This window comes from Limanda limanda, chromosome 18 (assembly GCF_963576545.1).
Source record: "Limanda limanda chromosome 18, fLimLim1.1, whole genome shotgun sequence".
NCBI classification, from domain to species: domain Eukaryota; kingdom Metazoa; phylum Chordata; class Actinopteri; order Pleuronectiformes; family Pleuronectidae; genus Limanda; species Limanda limanda.
This window is the reverse complement of record NC_083653.1, coordinates 11,784,559-11,804,149: the sequence shown is the minus strand read 5'-3', so window position 1 is coordinate 11,804,149 and position 19,591 is coordinate 11,784,559. Positions and strand designations below refer to the sequence as shown.

Below are 19,591 nucleotides of genomic sequence, written 5' to 3'. Positions count from 1 at the left end.
TGTATATGTCAGGCAGCCAAATTCTCCCTATGTGTTCTAGAATTAAATTCTGGGTAAAAGAATGAAAAGAAAGTGCAATTCTAAATGTCAAATTGGAAAAATACACTTTGCCTAATTAAATGAATTGGAGAGTAATCACTCAAAGGGACACTTCTTCTCCTACAGCTTTCTCCTAAGACAGACTTATGAAGTTTGAAATTTATCTTGGGTAATCTGGGGGAGAAAGAAAATCCCCTTAAGACCACATTTGAGCAGATGTTGTGTCAGTCAAGCCCTGATCCCCAACCTTCATTAGCCATGAGAAAACTGGCCTGAGAAACACTCATCATGTAAAACATGCAGAGGCATACATATTGAATGAGAGGCCGTATGAGGGCCCATGCATGTTCCCCCGATTTCCTCTTCTCCTTCAGTGTTTTCTTGTCTCGACCCTTTTTCTCTTTTAATTTGGCCCCTCTGTTTGTTTTCCTTCATTCTTTCATTAGTAGAAAAAACATAGCAGGCATTCCAGCTGTAATACCACCGAGATTCAGTATCAGTGTGGAGATTCAGACACATACACACACACACACACACTGTGAGAGAGCGAGAAAGAGAGAGAGAAAGATGGCAGTGCACTAGAGACATTATGTATAGCCTCATAATGATTCATCATCATACTATTGCATGTAGGCAGACACACTGGGACCTTATGGGGATAGTGGGAGATTCCCAAAGAAGACATTCAGACTGGCTCAGAGCTGCATATTGTTTATTTGTTTGTTTTCAGTGTATTTTATTTCCAACAGATATACAACAAATGAGGCAGGAAACCCCAAAGTAAATGAGACATGTACATGATATAAGTCATTGCATTAGCCTTCAGACCATAACAATAAATGTAAACCAAAGGTTACTTCAAAAACTCAAACGTTCAAACCTCAAGCAGATCAATATATTTAGCCGTATTTTTCATTACACAGTTGTATGAGGACTAACATACAGTCATTGTCATGTTCATGAAACTGGTTTGAAGCGACTTCAGCTTTGTGACATGCATCATGTTGGAAACATGGACTGTACATTTAAATGGTTGTAGACTCCGTGTCAAGAAAGGGGAGTCAACATGCAAGTGCCTGATACTTGACCTCTCCGCCACTGTACAATTGCTATCTTCATGTCCTCTTTGATGCAGCAACATGTTCATTCAGTAAACTACTGTCCCCTTTTAGAGTCAAATAGCCGATAAATCAAAGTATGCATTGGAGCATGGATACTGTGTGATTGTCAGATTGTTGGTGTCCATTCTACCCTGACTCACTTTGGGTCCTTGGGTTCATGCTTTGCCTCCGCAGAAATCCAGATTCATCAGACCGAGCTATGATATTCAGGTTTTGAGCCCACTGCCCCAACATGGTCTTCTTCTGCTGTAGCCAGTCCACCTCAAGGTTCAACCGTTTGAGATGCTTTCCTCCGCACCACACACATAAAGAGTGGTTCTCTGAGGTACCATAGCCTCCTCTGTCAGCTCCAACCAGTCTGACCATCATTTACCTCTCTCATCAACAAGTTGTTTCCTTCAACAGTGGAACATCATCGCTGGAGGTTTTTAGTTTTTCGCACTTTTCTGAATAAACCCAACACGCGTGTGAAAGTCCAAGGAGATGGGTTTTGGAAATACTCAAACATGCAGCCTGTCTGGCACCAACAATCACCCCACAGTCCAACTCACTGAGATCCGATTTTTTCTGATGTTTGCTGTTGACAAATACTGAAGCTTCTGATTGCAGAATATTATGCACTGCACTGCTGCCACAGACAATTGCGTTAAAATGCAGTAAGCAAGTTTTATAAATACAAACATAGATCACTTTCTTAATGAGCAAAATAAGGGTCGAGGCATCCTAGCATTCGGCGTCCGGGAGTAACCTGGCTCCTGGCGATGCTTGTCACGAGTCCCCGCGCGCTTCTGCTGATAAAGGGGAGAGAGTAATTAGTTGAACTGGAACACCTGTGTACAATAAGACTCTCTCCCTGGCACCGATCCCAGAAACCCATCTCCACTCCCTCCGTCCTTTAGCCAACGCTGACCATCCAGAGGCAGTGCCGCTGCGCAGCATTTCTGTAAAGAGTGTTGCGCAGGCACTGTTTCAGGTCATCTCCCGAGTCGGGATCCCAAAAGAGATCCTGACTGACCAAGGCACCTCGTTTATGTCACGAACACTAAGGGAACTCTATGCATTACTGGGAGTTATATGAGGTCCATACCAATGCGCTCAAATGGAACCTCCATTAATGGTAGCGGGCGCAATGGAGCTCTCGGAATGGCTGGTTGGTTCACCAGTTGACATTCACGGCAAGTCGCGCACCATCGGCGCACCTCCCCGCGAATGCCAGACCAATAGAATCGGGTCATTATCCGGCTTAGTGTTTTATCATACCCCAGGTTACCAGCCATTGGGTTAAAATGAGCCGGCTGGAAAACCATATCCGACGGCTTTTAGGCACCAGCAACTGGGAGGTTTCTCCTCCTATCTGAGTTTCACGACTCACTTGGTATAGCCTGTCCCTGATCAATGAAAATATGGGAACGTCTGCGCAGCGTCAGGGCGCACCATGCAACCATCAATTTGTATAACTTGATCAAAGGCTGAGTGTAGAGTGTCATCACGAGACTGTTCGAGTGGAAAATCTTCCATGGAGTGTAATTCGGGAACCAGCGGCGCCTCCTGGGGAGTCACTGCTGGTTCCTCCTCCCTGTCTGCAGTGTCGGACAACCTAGCGTCACCTCTGAGCGCAGCGCACACGTCATATGTCCCTGTCTGTCGTGGGAGCACCCCAACACAAGCGGTGCCTCTGGTGTCTGGGACCTGCGGGTCAAAGGAACGGGACAAAACAGTGTTAACACAGGGATCAGGTGGGGCCCGCACCGGGTTATGGAGCTGAGGAGGGCCCCTTGGGCGAGGGGCCGGGGTCGGTCGGGTCCGTGTGGGGGAGCGGCTGCCTCCGCCCTGGCCGCTTCTCGCGTCTCTGGTCGGGGATATCGCACCCACGCCCAGGTTCGGTCCGGTAGCCCCCACATAAACTGTTCCAAGAACACCTTCCCTAGCATCGTGTCCTCCGCTGCGGAGCCCCCTGTCTGCAGCCACCATGTAGCCGCATCACGCGTTCTTACCTGGATTCGGTATGATCAATGGTGATGAAGGAGCTCCATAAGCAGTGTTTGGGTCCAGAGTTACAGGGGCTGGATGGAAACATGAATACGGACGTTCATGGGACGGATTTAAGGCATCGCTTTCTCAATAATTTAAAACCTCAAAATATGGTATGCCAGAAACAACATGGCATTGCTTACTGTATTTGATTATATTCTTCATCTGGTCCCACACTTTGAACAGCAGGTTCCCGACATGTTCAGCCTCATCGATCAGGCCTCCAGGTGGAGTCTCTGGCTCTTGCACAGTGCACTGTGATCTGAAAGATATTAGGCAGCAGGAGAATAACCAGTGAAATATTCTGCAATAATATGTAAAGATAGTATTTTAGTTTGAGGCAATGTACTCATGAAACAACGACAAAAGTCACCGTGGTGAGCTGATATTTACCTCCCAAGGTCAGTTAGAACAAAAGGCGTGGGGACAAAGTGGATAACACAAAATGTATGAAATATACAATGTATTGCTTGTTGCAACTGTCTAATGTAGAATTTTTGGTGCCACGACTATTGTCAGAGGAAATATCAGTTTCACGGTTTTCACGATTATCCATAATATAAAAGGAAAAAGACACACAACAAGCAATACATAGCTAATAATATAGGTAATGAATAACAAGGATTTCTCCCCTCGCTTTGAAATCCTCTGACTGACTTTTTTGTCCAGCGTTGGTGGAAATAAGGCTGTTTCTTCAGTTCCCTTTTGACAAGTTACGTTTCAGTGGCTCGCACACACAAGCGCACCGCACGCACACAGACAAATCAAGGGACACGCGAGAGGTAGGACACCATACTGAGATTCTTACAGTTATGAAACCGTGACGCTATGAAACCGCAGTTATCGTAAAAACGGTTAATCGCCACATCCCTACTGTCTACTATGGAGTGACAAGACTGAGATAGACAAAGAAGCCACTTACCGCTCCAAAGTGGACTTGACATTCTGTCAAAAAGAAAAAAATGACAACACATCAATACCCATAAATTTGTTAGATGTTCAATATTACAATCACAAGAGACACATGTGATCACTAGTTACCAGCATGAATGCCAGGTCCTCAGCTTTAAGCTCATGATTTATAATATCAATCCTTTCTGCGAGCAAAGCGATCTTCTCATTCACAGTAACAATCCTGTTGTTCAGTGTGTCACTTTTGAGCGCCGCCTCCTTCCTCAGTGCATCAATCCTGTCAGCCTCCTTCATTCTCAGGAACTCATAAAGCTTCTGAAACTCCTCTTTGATTGTCGTCTCCGTCTGCTGAGCCTGGAGCTGAGGAAAAATGCATTTTAATGATGAGAGCGGACAATGCAATGTTATATCTATGAGGCCCATACAGACAATTATTATTACTATTTTATCACTAGGCATTTCTGATATTCGGCGTGACAGAGTGTCATTGGACATAGGTATTGCACTGAGTTTAGCAGCTGCACTCTCTCCTATCATTATTCTACACATGTCTTGCGCGACGGCAAAATCAGTGTTTCGGAGATTGTATGGGGTTTGCCAAGCTTAGCAATTCTATGAGCAACTACATACTATGCCTCCAGACACTGCTTGGAGACAGTGCTATGCTTGGAGATGGTGGCTTGTCGTTGCTGGAGGCCATCACGTTTACGTTTAAAGAAGTCCACAGGCTTCTCTTTCAAGTCAGGGTGTTTGGTGTCGAGGTGCCTTTTTAATTTGCACGCCGTCATTTGCCAGCACCTCGGCACACAAAACACACTGAGGACGTTGCTCAAATGGCTCTCGTCATATTTGCGAAGCTTTGGCTTCTTCGCATCTGGCACATCGGTTGCTTGACGTCTATGAATCAGAAACTTGTCCATAGAACAGTGTGTGTGAAGTAAATAAAGTTTGAATTGCAACGTCGTGGTCTTCTGAGTGTGTTTGTATGTGTGGCTGTGAGCGACTTGCACACGAACAATGAATAAGGCTGTGCTAGGCAATGGTTCCTAACAAAACGAACAGTACACAATGTAGACAGGGATAGCACAGAATAGTATTCAAGTGCTGGTGTTTTATTTGTTGCAACACGGTGGATGATTGAAGATGTAAAGGTAGGTGTTAAGGAGAAAAGGGCTAGCTGCAGTTGGAAGAAGTTAGCTAGCTAGAAGGCTAGCTCTTGGGGCTACGAGCTTTCTAAAAAGACTGTGGAGCAAATTACTCCTTAGATTAGGCTACGAATAGGCCTACTGCCGGGAAGAAAGGCATTACTAAGAAAGGGGTGAGTCTTTAAAAATACTGTTTATAAAGCAATGAATAAAAAGATATGTAGGCTATATATTTTTTTTTTCTCCGTCTGACATCGCGCCCCCCCTGGAGAGTGTTTGCGCCCCCCACTTTGAGAACCACTGATCTATGACCTAGAGCCCGACCGATATAGATTCATGGGGGCAGATGTCGAACATGAAAAATTGATGCTTGATATTTTACAGTTAAACATACATACACATGTTTTCTGCCTGTTTTTTTATTCTTTAAAGTCAAAGTTTTTCGAATCAGCATAAAAGCCGATACCAATTTAAGTGCGACAGGCTCATATCGGCTGATATCGGACTCTGTTATGAACTCTCACCTTGATGTCACTGGCCATTTTATTACAGTTGAGCTGATGTGCTTTCAATGATCCCAGCTTGGAATTTAAACACATCAGCTGAGTCCTGATATTGATCTAAAAACAAAAGTGAAACATATTACTTTACATGGTAATCAGTGGCTCAGTTTGACGCAATGCAAATTTTTGCATACTGCACTGATTTTTAACTGTATGTGAACATTGCACTGATGTCATGGTTGTTTTCATTCTTGTTTTTACTTGTGTTTTGACTTTGTGGCTTAGAATTGCCCTTCATGAACAAATGAAAGTTGTTTCGAATTTGAATTCAGACTTTGTTTGCAGAGTCTAACTTGGACATTTGCGCTCTCACACTCTGGATAATGTCAGGAGATTATCCGGAGTTTTGTACACATCTTGCTAGGACGATTCACAACATTATAACAAAATTATATTGGGATATTTATCAATATTGTATTATTAGGAATAATCATTTATAAACATTTTTTAACAAGTTCACACTTTTAAGACAACAAATCAAACAGTACACAGCTGCTCACCCTTTGCTCCGCTGCTGCTTCACTGATGGGGGCAAAGTTGTGCTTCTCGTGTTTTTGTGCATATCTACAAACCAGACAGATGAGCTGCTGATCGTCCCGACAGAAGAGCTGGAGTTTCTCGTTGTGCAGCTCGCACCGATCCTGAGCTCCGGACGTCTCTCTCTGACTCGCCTCCTGCCTCACGATGTCTGACAGGTCCCTCAGCGCAAAATTACGAGCGGGCCGAGCCACCGTCGAGATCTCCATGCAGACCGGACACCTCCGGACGTCGCTCTGTCTCCACCACTCCTGAAGACAGGGCGCACAGAAGCTGTGTCCACACAGCAGGACCACGGGGTCTTGGAATATGTCCCCGCACACCGGGCAAGTGCAAGCCTCCTCAGACTGCGATACGTTAGCAGCCATATTTGCTGTGTCACTCTCCTTTCTGGTGCGCACGCTCAGGCACTTCACTTTCGTTTTCACTTTTATTAGTTCAGCCAGATATTCTTCCTATATGGAATAATATCTCTATGGAAGATTATTGGTGCCACCCATTAAAAAACAATGGGAGGAGGAAGATTTTATTTTTACATTCAATTTTCGAGAATTTGTCAGGGCTACTTAAAAGTATAAAAATCAGAGATATAGAGAATAGAGTCGCACTTTACTAGAATTAAGTCAAAAGTTGTAATTTTACAAAAATAGTTTAAAATGTACCAAAATAAAATCTTAAATTGTAACAGTGACAAGAAACTGAAAATAAAGTTATAATTTTGCAAGAATTCAGTTGTGATTTTCCAAGAAAAAGAGTTGTAAATTTACAAAAGTACCAAATGAAAGTGTTAACATTACAAAAAGTTGTAATATTACAAGAAAAAAAAGGCAGTGTTAATAATCGAGGCATAACGTTGTAATTCATACTCTTTTGGCTGATCAGCACCATATTATCATAATTATCAGGACTTTGAAAAAATGCATGGCAGATGAAGATGTCAGTAATGTGGAGAGTAATGTATCATTGTAGCCGATGGAATATAGATGAAATATTTTTTCCATGTAGTTGTCTTTGTAATAAATTAATGCCACCAGGATAACAACTCTCTCTCTCCATCTCTCTCTCTCCCTCTCTCTCTCTAGCACATGTGCACACAAGCTCCGTGCACCAGATTCTCAGCAGTGAAAATCACAAACGATTTGCCCCTTGACCGCTGCAGCAATAGCTATCAAAGGCTAACTGTTTTAACATGACAGGACACATGTGGCAAGCTCTCTCTCTCTCTCTCTCTCTCTCTCTCTCTCTCTCTCTCTCTCTCTCTCTCTCTCTCTCTCTCTCTCTCTCTCTCCTTTCTTTTTCTAAACCAGATTTAGTTAATCTGTTAAATCTGGATCAACTGTTTCTCCAGTTTCATGCAAAGTATTTTGATAGATTAGGATACAACTGTTGGCCGAATAAGTACTAATAAACAAAATTCTAGGATATTTACCTTGAGAGAGCAAAAGATTTTGCAGTTTTTCTACAAAGTTGTCCTTTTTCAGACTTGTGGTCTCGAGGTACATTAAAAACGATAAAACATTAAAGTGTTTTTTGGCCAAACGCTTTAACTACATGTTGCCAAACTTCTGCCTCAGTCATTTTTGCTTCATTTTGGTCTGATATGATTTGTCACTGTATGAAAACCTCCACCGTCAGTATAGGGGTCAGTGATCAGCCCGTCCATATTTCTCACAGAGGCAACAGTGAATAGTGTGCGCTCGGTTACATAACCTCGCGATAATGTCTCTCACACGGCCATATGCACTTTTCCCACTGCCTCTCCTCGGCTGGTGTAATTATTAGGCCTGAGGATAGTGGCGCGGGGGTGGATTCTTGGGAGACTGTTCCTATACTTAATATTATGTCTATAACCATAAAACATTCAATCCACATAAAGCCAAGGGTTCTGGATCTGGCCACAGTAGCTTCCCCAGGGTGGCGCAGTAAAAACCGCCCTGAGCTGCCATTAGGTGGAGGGAGCTGGAAGAAATACTGGACAGAGGCTGGGACCAAGAGCACAGCTGATGGTAAACTAATTTTGTTACCCCCCCCCCCCCCCCCCACACACACACACAGAGTGCATGTTGCATTCTTCCACACGGCGTACACATTTATTTGGCACACACACTCTGTATTGTATTATACTCTCTCTTAGGAATCTCGAAGTGGGACAAAATCGCTCTCTCTCTTTCTCTGTCTCTCTGGCTCTTTCCATTTTTCCCCTCCACCGCTCTCAAACACACTTTTGATCACCATCTCGCCGAGTTAGACATATGCTCCATCATTTGCCTTGAGGGATAAAAGACCGGGAAGGAATTCAGCGAGACGCTGCAGCGCCGCTCGGCAGACTCTTGGAGAGAAGTGCCATATTTGTGTGTATTAACAGAATTCACCCACGCAGCTTTCCTGTCTGTGTAACACTATACGCGTCTAAATCTGGACTTGATATTCAATGTACACTATTTTCGAAGGAGGAGAAGAAGCCATTAGTCATGTCCTTAAGATAATCTGTAGTTCCAATTATGGCTGGAGCTGCATGTTAATACCAGCAATCATTCTGTGAGGGCATATGTCTTCATTTAAATGTTTTATGTCTTCATTTAAGATTGAAACTGTTTTTCTACCATATAAAAGTTAAAAGCACGTCAGAAAATATGTCGCTATGATGCAAATTGAAAATTAATTGTTTACAGGAGCCCAAACACACAATTAAACTTTTGCAGAAAGAGCCGAATTGATAACTTGTTTTCTTTTACCGCGCGAAGTGTGTCTCTATTTGTGACTGGACACTCGTAAAGAGAGGGTGAAAAATAAAACAAGATGTCGACCAAGCGTAAGCTTCATGGCCGAACATTACAGGAATTTACGATGTGTTAAATGTTTCCTTTGTTCCTCCCTGTGGCAGCTCGCTCCGGCAATTATGGAAGGCAGCGGCCTGTGATGAGCTCATTACATGCCTTCACCCCTCGTTCTCTTCCTCCCACTCATCTAACATGATTTTTGAGTGGAAGTAATTGATCGATTGATTGATTGACACCTCCTGCAATAAGTCATTATGTATTTCCAGCCAATCTGCATCATATTTTCATGGTCATAAAGAATAAAGCTTTCACTCGCATCTTTGTCACATTGTCAGAAACATTAAACCAACATGCATTTGTCTCACGCACCACCATCTTCATATCGATTCAATATTGCGCCTGTTTTTCTTTCAATATCTTGGTCAAATCTAAAATCCAACTGTGGCACTTTGCCAAAGTCTAAAATGCCAGCAGTCCCCCCCCCCCCCCCCCCCCTCCCTGTGTACTCGGCCCCCTGAAATAAACCCCATGCACCATTACATTTAGAAAACCAATTTAGGATGGAGGGTGGGGGCAGGAAAGGGAGATGTATAGGTTAGCTGTAGTAATAATCATAAATCACCTCTGAAATGCTGCCATGTCACATGCCGGACTGCGCCACTAATGACCAGCCCCATCTTTCACCGGGTATTTTTATCTGTGTGCCCTGACACTCGACTTCTGGAAGCGTCCTCTCGTTTTACTTCGTCAGCACCTCAGCCCGGCCTGAGCACAAGTTCCTTGCATATCTATAAATACCAGCCAGCTAAATGGCATTTTCTCTCACCCACCCCCAGCTTGGCAAGAACCAGGAGCTCTGTGACTTGGCAAAGGGCCCCGCAGTCCTACGCCACTAAACATCTTGGGGCTAAGCCCCCCCACCCACCCAAGCTTCACCCTCCGGAGAACAGCTGGACAAAAAAATAGATCCATCTGCCACTGTCTTCAAATTCCAAAGTGGTTTCAGTGTAATTAAACAAGTAGAAACTGGTTTTCACTTGATCTAGTCAGAAGCAATATCATTAATGCATGTGGATCTGTTAAAAAAACCCACATGTAGGATGGAGTTGTTGCAGGAGATGTAGTTAAAGCATTAACATACAACAGAGCTGGTCGACTCGTATCAATATGCTCACACACACATGCACACGCCAGAAAAACACACACAGACACACACACGTACACACACCTGTACGTGCTTCCTTTGTGCAGAATGTTCTGCCAAGTTTTTTAAGCTCGCTGACATGTGGCACTAGAGACTGCAGGTCAGCGACAGCTTCCTGCTATTTTGGGCTCTGTCAGAGCTTGAGGTTTTAATTTATTCTGCCAGAATGTGTCGATCACTGAGCAGGGTTCAGGCCTGAGTCTGCTGCTGGGAAGGAGGAGGATGAGGAGGAGGAGGAGGAGGAGGAGGAGGAGGAGGAGGAGGAGGAGGAGGAGGAGGAGGAGGAGGAGGAGGAGGAGGAGGAGGAGGAGGAGGAGGAGGAGGAGGCAGACACCAGGGGTTAGGCCTTACTTTTACTGAAGGATTAAACTGATATTAATATCATATCATTCCAACCATTACTCACCATGCCCACACTCAACACACACACACACACAAACACACAAAATGTCATAAGGTTTTTGATTCACTGTATAAATTCACAAGCAACAAATGAGTTATTTTAAATAAGGTGGAAACCCCGAGAAGGATCTTATGCTTCACACTGTTCTTGCTCTACCTACTATTTGGATGGGGCACCTGTGCAGCGAGGTGTATTCCATGTTATATTTTCCTAGGGAAGCTCATCAATGTAATTGCAGGAGAAAAGTAATGACTGAGGTATCATGTGTCTGCAGCCCTAAAAACAGACTAACGGCACAGGGAGATATACTGTATATCCTGTAAAAACACTATTTATACTATATATATTCCAAAGCAGACGCAGACTAAGACAGCAGATTTACTGCATAGACGGTTTAAGTTACATTCATTTTACTGTGCATGTAAAATCAAGTGCCAATAGGTTGCCAGAGGGAAGACATTAAGTGCATATGAATATGTGTATTGAGTCTAGGAGTTAAAGGACTGCAGAGAACAAATAACTTTTTGGTCTTTGTTTCATAAAAAAAACCTAAATATATCTGTTACTGTGGACACACACATATGCACAATGAGCATCTGAGGCCATTTTACCATTTTACGACGTGCAATTCTTAAAATGGGTGAAAATTCTTCTTCCTAATATGCAAGATGCCTGTGTTCCTATCCGGGACATTTTGGCTTATTACTGTATAGTGGAAGGAAGTGGAGACACATGCTCCATCTTAATATACCGCCTATGGTTAGAGCGATAAATTGCAATTGGAAAAAAGATCCAACGATTTTCATAATGGATGTTGTTCATCTTGAGGTTGATCATTACAGATTAACGTTCACCTGGATTTCATGGATTCCTGAACACTCTGTGTCCCTACAAACCCATAGTGAAAAGAAACCTACTTCCAATGGGGTGGGAAGCCAGTTTGGGAATACGCCCTGGTCACTGCACTCTTTCGAGAAACATTGCACTTGAATGCGAGAGACCTCTGTTCCTTTTCCCGTTTCCACCCGACAGTCCATACTTCTCTTCTTTAAAGCGTGACCACAATCAATCCTGGAACTCAACCACGTATTCATTTAATTGCAACCATGATGACGAAGCTCGACTAAAGCTTAAACAAAGTCTTTTTAACCCAAACCACAATGTTTCCCTGACCTTAACAAAGTAATTATTCTAACCAAAGTATGATCTTTCCCTTAACACAACCAAGTCGTTTCATAGCATCGTCACTTCATAAATTTGATTTATTCTTCAACAGTGACTTGCAGTGGTTTGGACGGGCACAGACTCATGATGTCTGCCTGATGTACAGAGGTGTTGTACCAGAAACATCCTCTATGCATAGTCCTACAGACAGCATGGACTAACGAGGTATTTTATTGTTTCTTATGGAGGAGATCCAACCACAGTGGAATTTATTCCCTTCTCACAATTGACAAGACAGTGAAGAGGGATTAATCCGTAGCTCGGTTTTCAACTATTAACGTGTGGGTCACTATACTGAATCCATGTTCTCCTGCGGCCTGCTGCCGGGATCAGCTCCAGGGACCAGTGAAACAGACAAATGGAAAAGGAAAATGAAGGGATGAAAGGATGAAAAGTGGTGAGGATAAACAGAAAATGAACATGTCAGCTTCCTCTTCGCTCTGCTCCCTCTGTTTTTATTTTGCTTTGGAAATGCAATGCGACTGACTTTCTATTTCTCTCTCTAGGCCTGCCAGCCAATGCCACAAAGGACATCAGTCTTTTTCTCTGTGTTTGTGTACAGAGGACGATGCCAGGGAAACTTAAGCTGTTTTCATTCTCCAAAATATTACATTGAAAAGTCTTTGGATAAACAAATAAATTGCATTTGTGTGCATGAGAGAGACAGAGAAATGTACTTGTGTGTGTCTGTGTGTGTGTGTCAGCAGAATCTATAATACAACAATCGCGGATCAGTCAGAGACACTGCTGACATCATCATCCCAAATAAATGACAGCATGGTGAAAGAGCGCTGGGCCGAGGCCAGTGGGATCCAAAAGTCACAGAATCCACAAGCCATAACAAACATACAATTTTTCAAATAAACTTAACTCTGAGGCCAAACCTGTCATCTGCTTTTTGGAGGGGGTGACACGGAGGAGCAGTGATGTCTGATCTTCCCCTCAGAAGATTTATTTATATCTGTTTTGTACATTCAGCTTGTTTCCTGTTTAATCTGTATGCATATTATCTATATGTTCTCTCTCTGTCTGTGTGGGTGTCATGTCTCCCCTCATATTGAGTCTTTCGGTGGCTTTCTCATCCCTTCAACTCAGAAGCCGTCTGTGTCAGAAGCTGTACATAAAGATGGACGACACGTCTCCACTTCCTCACATTATCCAAAGATGAAGCCTCAATATTATGGATTTGAACGCTGCCATCGAGTCCATAGGGATGAAGCCACAGTAGCGACGTCCTATTGAAACATACGCTTGACCAATCAGAATCAGTCTCGGCTGTCAATCATGACATTTCCCCCTGTTTTTACAGCATCAAATAACAAATTAAGACCAAGCTTACTTGAAAAATGAACGCTTGTACAAACAGAAGCGTGATAAAGAACTCCCTAAAACCATCTGACCTTTTAGTTTGGTTCCATCCACTAACATGGAGGAGGGAGGGATTATAACCTGCGATGCAGCCGGCCACCAGGGGGAGATTGACACGATTTGGCTTTACTCTTAGACAGTCTATGGTCTGCATCAGACAGTGTTGTGTTTATTAACATCTATGGACTGTATATATATTTTGTATATTATATATAATATAACCTAAACATATTATTTTACTGTCTTCTCTTAAAAATAAACTGATTTGATTTTTGATTTCATTTTCATCTTTAATAGGTCATTCTTAGGTGAAACAAACTAAATTGAATAAAATATTTAAATCAAACTTTATTCGAACATGAGAAAATTAATAAAGTTAAAATGTTAATATAGACGTGTACATATGCTGATATTCATACACAATCCTTAAATGCATAAACATACATGCATATGCCTCTAAAGATTGAATCTATAGACTCTTAATTGACATTAACTTAAACATTACTTAGTGAGTATGGGAGTAGGAAGAGGCAACATGCTTATTCTGCCCATATGTTGTGTATACCATATCAATGTGGTATGCTCCAGTGTGTATTATACCCAACAAAAACAATTGCATGTACATAGAAATAAACTATAGTTAGAAAGATAGATAGATAGATAGAAAGATAGATAGATCACCCTCCCTCCACCCCTTCCCATCCTTTGGTCACTTGCCCAATAGCGTCCACATGGCAGCTGTGCGCATGCGCAGCGCCTCCGGTCTCCAGTAATGAAGTTGAGTGTAATGCCTGTGAACAGCCTGCTGCTCCAACTTGGACGCGGACTGAAAGTAATGGTGTTCCCCGCAGTGGTGCGCGGATCTCGGTTCACCGACACCGAGCCCCGGGACGTGCCCGTGTTGACTTTGTAATTTTTGTTTTGTTTAGACAAGTTCGAGTTGCTGCTCCGGCTCGTGAGTGTGTGTGTTTTTATACATATTTGAGTGTGTTTGTGTCTGGCCGGTCATGGGCAGCAGTGCGTGAGGCGCCTCGGTCCAGTCAGTGACAGGCTGCAGACAGCAGGGAGAGCTGTGCGCGCACACACACACGCACACACTAACACACACACACCTACACACACACACACACACACACAAACACACACACGCACGCACACGCTCCATTTGATCATGAGAGCGTCCAAGAAGTGAAGGAAATCTGGGAGCTGGTTTCTCGCTGGGACGGACGTCATTTTGATACAGGTACAGTCACTTCTTTTTTTCCTCTTTAATTATGAATTTACACTCCTGTAGTTCTACTCGGACAAATATCAGGTCCGTGTTTGAGCTTTGTGGATGATAACTTGACAACTGACACAGATATTACCTATTTGTTTTAAAGAAATATGGCTCTTATATTAAAATTTAAAATATGGCATAGAATAAAAAATATATATTTATGTCCAAACAACGAATTACAAATAGTTTAAATTTCACAATCATGACATATCATATATTTATTTAGGTGAGTTGTTGTTGTATTAAAGTGACATACCTACTAATAAATCAAAGGATGTTTCATTTAATAGAGTCAATAGGATGTCTACAGCCTGCTTCATCCAGGTTAAACACTCTTCAGGTGATAAATAACTTTTAATTTCAGATATACCTCTTTTGACATTAACACTACATCAATCAGAATTGTAGCAACTTCATTATCACCTGGAGAAACTTTTATTATAAGGTAAAAATGTTAAAATCCATTGATAAAAAATAAAATAGCTTTTTAATACGATAATTATTTTCAACATGAAGGTCAGTGTCACTGCGTCATCATCTTGTCCAGATTTCATCAGTGGACTGATGGAGGGCTTCACTCTTCACACTGGGTCCAGTCCACTGGGTCTTTTCTCCCCATCGTCCCCGTGCACCTCTGCTCCCACGTGGAGTTTGTGTTTAAATTTGATATGTGGGAAATAGGAATCTTATACCTACTTGGCTCTCGGGGGCTTGAGTTGCCTCTGGCCATTGGCCGGTCCCTAACAACATGACAAGTTACGCGTTGACTCAAAATCTGATAGGGCCTGCTGCGCCGTAATCCACACAGGTCGGATTTCACATTAAGGGCTCATACTTAATCAACGCGCAATAATGCGTGAGAGGAGGAGAGGTGGAGATTTGGAGAAATTCATAAAAGTTCTGCAGACATAGAGCCCAAAAAATAAATGAATATCAGGCCTTTTTTAAATTTAAAATCAATTACCATTTAGTATAAAGTTTAAACAAGAAACTGTGCGTGATTTTTAGCTGAAAAAAACTACTGATGACTGTCCTATTGGGAAATATTTAAAAATGTTCGAAAACAGTTATATAAGTTTATGATTTTTTGATCCAAAATCATTTGTCTTTATGTCATATTTTGTTTACACTTTATTTGCTGCTTTTTGTTATTTACTTATATTATTTTAATCTCGCAGTGAAACACCTCCACTTCATTAATTTAAAAATAATTTCAAGATAAGACTTGGAAAACATCTCTGTAGAATTTGACGCATTAAGGCTGCATTTAACCAATTCAAAAAATGTCTCTCTGTTGATTTCTTTTGCCATATTTCTGCCAATTTATATTTTTCCTGTACTAACCTACTAATAAGATATATATGTTTTAACCACAGGCACAATTACTCCCACAACTCTATCTAATTAAATATGTGAGTGAAGAAGTGTGTCTACATACTTCATGTTAACTGTAAAGACACTTGTGTTGATTATTCCTCTGACCGTGCCATATTAAAAAAAATAAAATAAGCGATTGGTGCGTAAAAAGCGATGAAGTCAATAAACTTTGAGTCGAATGTGGAACGTGGCTGACTCTCCACTCCAACCTGTCCGTGCAGCCGGCAGCAGGCTGCGGTCTGTCCTGCGTGCGCCTCTCCTCGGCTTTTATAGCGTGAAATTACCGCAGTACAGGCCCGTTAGAACCAGGGCAGAACATTACAGCCCCCTCTCTGCTCCTGCGCACTCCCCATGCGTGTCTCTTAAGTCGCTGTCAATAACCATAGTGAGAAATATAATTCTCTCTGCTGGGACACAGAAGGAAATGGCAGGCATTATTGATTCCCTGTGCAGTGTCAGGTATCTGCTGGCTGGTTGTACAGGGCCGTGTGAGGCATTCGTGTGCAGTGGGACACATGCACTTATACAAGGTGGTGGGCATCAAACCATGTATGTAGGCTGTCAGCAATTCACACTAGTTCATTTTTTGAAAGCACCAGCTATGATATAAGTGTTTGTTTTTTTAAGAAGGGTAATCATAATCTGCACAATCCTTATACGCCCCATGAGTGTTACATTTAATTTATAGTACGTGAATTAAACTTGCCTATAAATTTATAGTAGCCTGTATAAGTTAAACACTTTAATGTTCCTCTGGGTGGTTTACGTGCGCTCACGGTTCACTAGCCGCTCCAGAAGAATATAAGGGGAGAGTGAAAGGTGACCAGATAGAGAGCTGATTCTGCCCTCCACAAAGGTGAGAGAGAGAGGGATGGATGGAGAGAGGGGGGGGGGGGGGTTAGGAGAGGAGGAAGAGGAGGGAGGGGGTGAGGTGGGGGGGTCAAGGGAGGCTTGGGCCCAAATCAATTCACCTGAGAGACGCATTATTGTCTTCGGTTTCAGGCGAGGAGGAGCTGAACGCTATGAAAAATTAAAAGGATGCCAGTGAGTTTAAAGGATCGAGCCAGAAAAGGTTACACAGGCGCACACACACGCAAACACACACACACACACAAACACACACACAAACACACATGCGCACACACACTCACACACACTGCAGTAACTGAAAAAAGTCATGTAATCCTCAGATTTAATGTTTGCAACCCATGTTTTTAGGGACAAACCACCCTTACCAGTGATTATTAAAGAGTAAAACATTCCTTTATCCCTTATGTTCCTTTAGTGTGAATGCAACATCTTACACATACACACCAGTTTGAATTGTATGATATATATAGTTTCATAATACTTGCACTCGCTGACCATTCCTTATAGCATAAATCCTCAATAACACGTTGCAGTCTGTGAAAGTGCAGGTGCAGAAAAAATATTTAACACTTTGAGGTGAAATAGATCAAATGCATAAAAATGTGGTTTTCTTGGGGGGAAAAACTGGAAATGGTTCAGTCCCGCTCTTACCACACGTTGTGGGAACCGCAGCTCTAATGACAGGGAAGGACTTTTGTGTTTTCATGCGAGTGCGTGTCATTGCAGCCCACTCTTTTGTTTGACCGTCAAACGCTCCTTGTGGCCTTTGCACGATAAAGCCGAGAGGAGCCATTTTGGGCCGTTCTGTTGGGATGATTGTTTTCCCATTGTTTTCAGCCTTTTGTTGCAACGTCACAATGTCACTTCTGCATTTTTTTTTCTCTCATCGCAACATCTCCCTCTCACCTCGTCCCCTGTGTCGCTCCAGACTCAGGCACCAACCTGTCTGTTGTCTAGTATTAATAGGGTCACCCGCCGTCTACGTACACTAACCAGCCACTGTGTCTGTGGTCCTGAGCCAGCCAAGCAGCCGTATCGTTTACACTTCTCCATTTTCATTGTTGATATTTACTTCTGCAATTATCTCTCCACTTCACCCTCGGCCGAAGATGATATGCTGAAGTTATAGCTGCTGCTTCCCACCTCCAGTCTCCTGTTGCTCACACATAAACACACTGACAGAGGGCCTGACCGACAGATGCTCACAGACGTGAAAACAAATATATGCAGTATGATGGGTTTTACATCCAAAATGGGAGGATGAGTGACCAAATTTGACAGTGAGACTGAGACTCTTTTCACCAGAATCCCTACAGAACAGTTAGTACAGGTGCTCATAGACGTGTGCATCAGTAAATAAAATACAGCATTTGTGATTTCTATCCACTGACCCACATTACATTTCTTCTTCTCTGCCCCTCAAGTCTGCAGTGGATCACAACCCAAGAAGCCATGGAGGCCTCACAGGACCTCAACGAACAGATGGTGAGTTAAAAGGCTACTGTATGCATGTGAGTGTGGGTGGGGGGGTGGGGGGGTGGTTGAGTTTACCTTGTATCGGCCACACAAGTCTGAGGAATGGGTGCAGTGGAGGGATGCATGTCTGTCCATGTGTGTGTGTGTGTGTGTGCGCTAACAAACAGCAGATGTGGTTCACCGAGGCCACAGTAACCATATGGCAGCAGTCGGTGTGAGTGAGACTCGGACATATACATCAATTTAGGAACCTTGGGTGAGCGTGCACAAACGTGTGCGTGTAATTCAAGACAATTCATGATTACAACATTTTAAAAAGTTGGGTTTATTTTGTGTCACTCCCATATCTTTTAAAACTCAATCATTCACACACACACACACATGCAAACAAACACGCATGGCCCGAGGCTTGGTTAGTGTCTCAGCTCGGCACGCCGGCTCTGCGTCAGCACAGCGTCCCAGTTCTGCTTGTTTAAAGATCAGGCCGTATTGTTGGGAAAATGATTTTGGCGGCGAGCGAGGTCCACTCGCATTTCAAAGTCGTTAGTCAGCCACCAGAACAGGTGTAATTTCATCTCCTCCTCCTCCTCCTCCATCAAGCCTGGTTCTCTCTCTCTCTCTCTCTCCCTCCCTCTCTCTCGCTCTCTCTGACCTGCCAGCCTCGACAGTAATAATAGCACGAAGTGGGACAGAGCACACGAAGTATGTTGTTTTTCTCCCACTTTTTTTGTGTTGCTCTGTCAGACTCGCCCCGGATTGGATTACGTGCTGACCCCGGTGGAGAACTGTCACTCACACGGACTGTACAGCGCACGAGCGCGGCAACGCAAAACACGCAGTGAATTATTAAGACACAAAGCCGGAGAGAAAGAAGATGAGGAGAGGAGCATCCATCTTGTCCTGCTGCCATCCACAGATCAAATATTGATGTCCATATTCCACAATTACTTCACCTGCTTTAAATAGGGCAGTGATATCATTTATAATGTGAATTTGAGCTGCGGCTCAAAGACATTGATTAATTGTTCAGGTTGGAAATGAGACCTCAGAGCAAGGGCAGATTTTAATCATATACCCCACAGGCCTATAAGATGAAAGAGCTGAGATTTCTTTTTTGTAAAAATATTCAAATTTACCACATAAAGCCGGTTAAATTTGATAAGTTGTTGTGAATCTATCTTTAAATCAGTATCATCAGTACAATCAACCCACAGTTTCCAGCTGAATACGTACTCTGAGGATCAAGTACAAGATCACCACAT

The 19,591-nt window shown here is 43.0% G+C and overlaps 1 protein-coding gene across 5 annotated transcripts; it reads right to left on the bottom strand.

Moving 5' to 3' along the window:
• Nucleotides 1–734: 734 nt before the first annotated feature.
• On the bottom strand, nucleotides 735–6,733 carry LOC133024166 (E3 ubiquitin-protein ligase TRIM35-like). 5 transcript variants are annotated; one of them, XR_009683105.1, is made up of 7 exons: nucleotides 6,312–6,733; nucleotides 5,773–5,868; nucleotides 4,233–4,463; nucleotides 4,114–4,136; nucleotides 3,335–3,453; nucleotides 2,910–3,223; nucleotides 735–1,951 (listed from the first exon to the last, which is right to left on the bottom strand). XR_009683105.1 is itself a non-coding variant. In XM_061091151.1 (7 exons), exons 1-7 carry the CDS (start codon nucleotides 6,714–6,716, stop codon nucleotides 2,788–2,790), a joined length of 1,005 nt encoding a protein of 334 aa, XP_060947134.1. In that variant the 5' UTR covers nucleotides 6,717–6,733; the 3' UTR covers nucleotides 735–2,787. The 5 variants fall into 5 exon arrangements, 3 of the variants coding, with proteins under 3 accessions (XP_060947134.1, XP_060947136.1, XP_060947137.1); XR_009683104.1 differs by having other exon boundaries at nucleotides 735–1,948; XM_061091151.1 differs by having other exon boundaries at nucleotides 735–2,849; nucleotides 3,155–3,223.
• Between the last annotated feature and the right edge of the window lie 12,858 nt (nucleotides 6,734–19,591).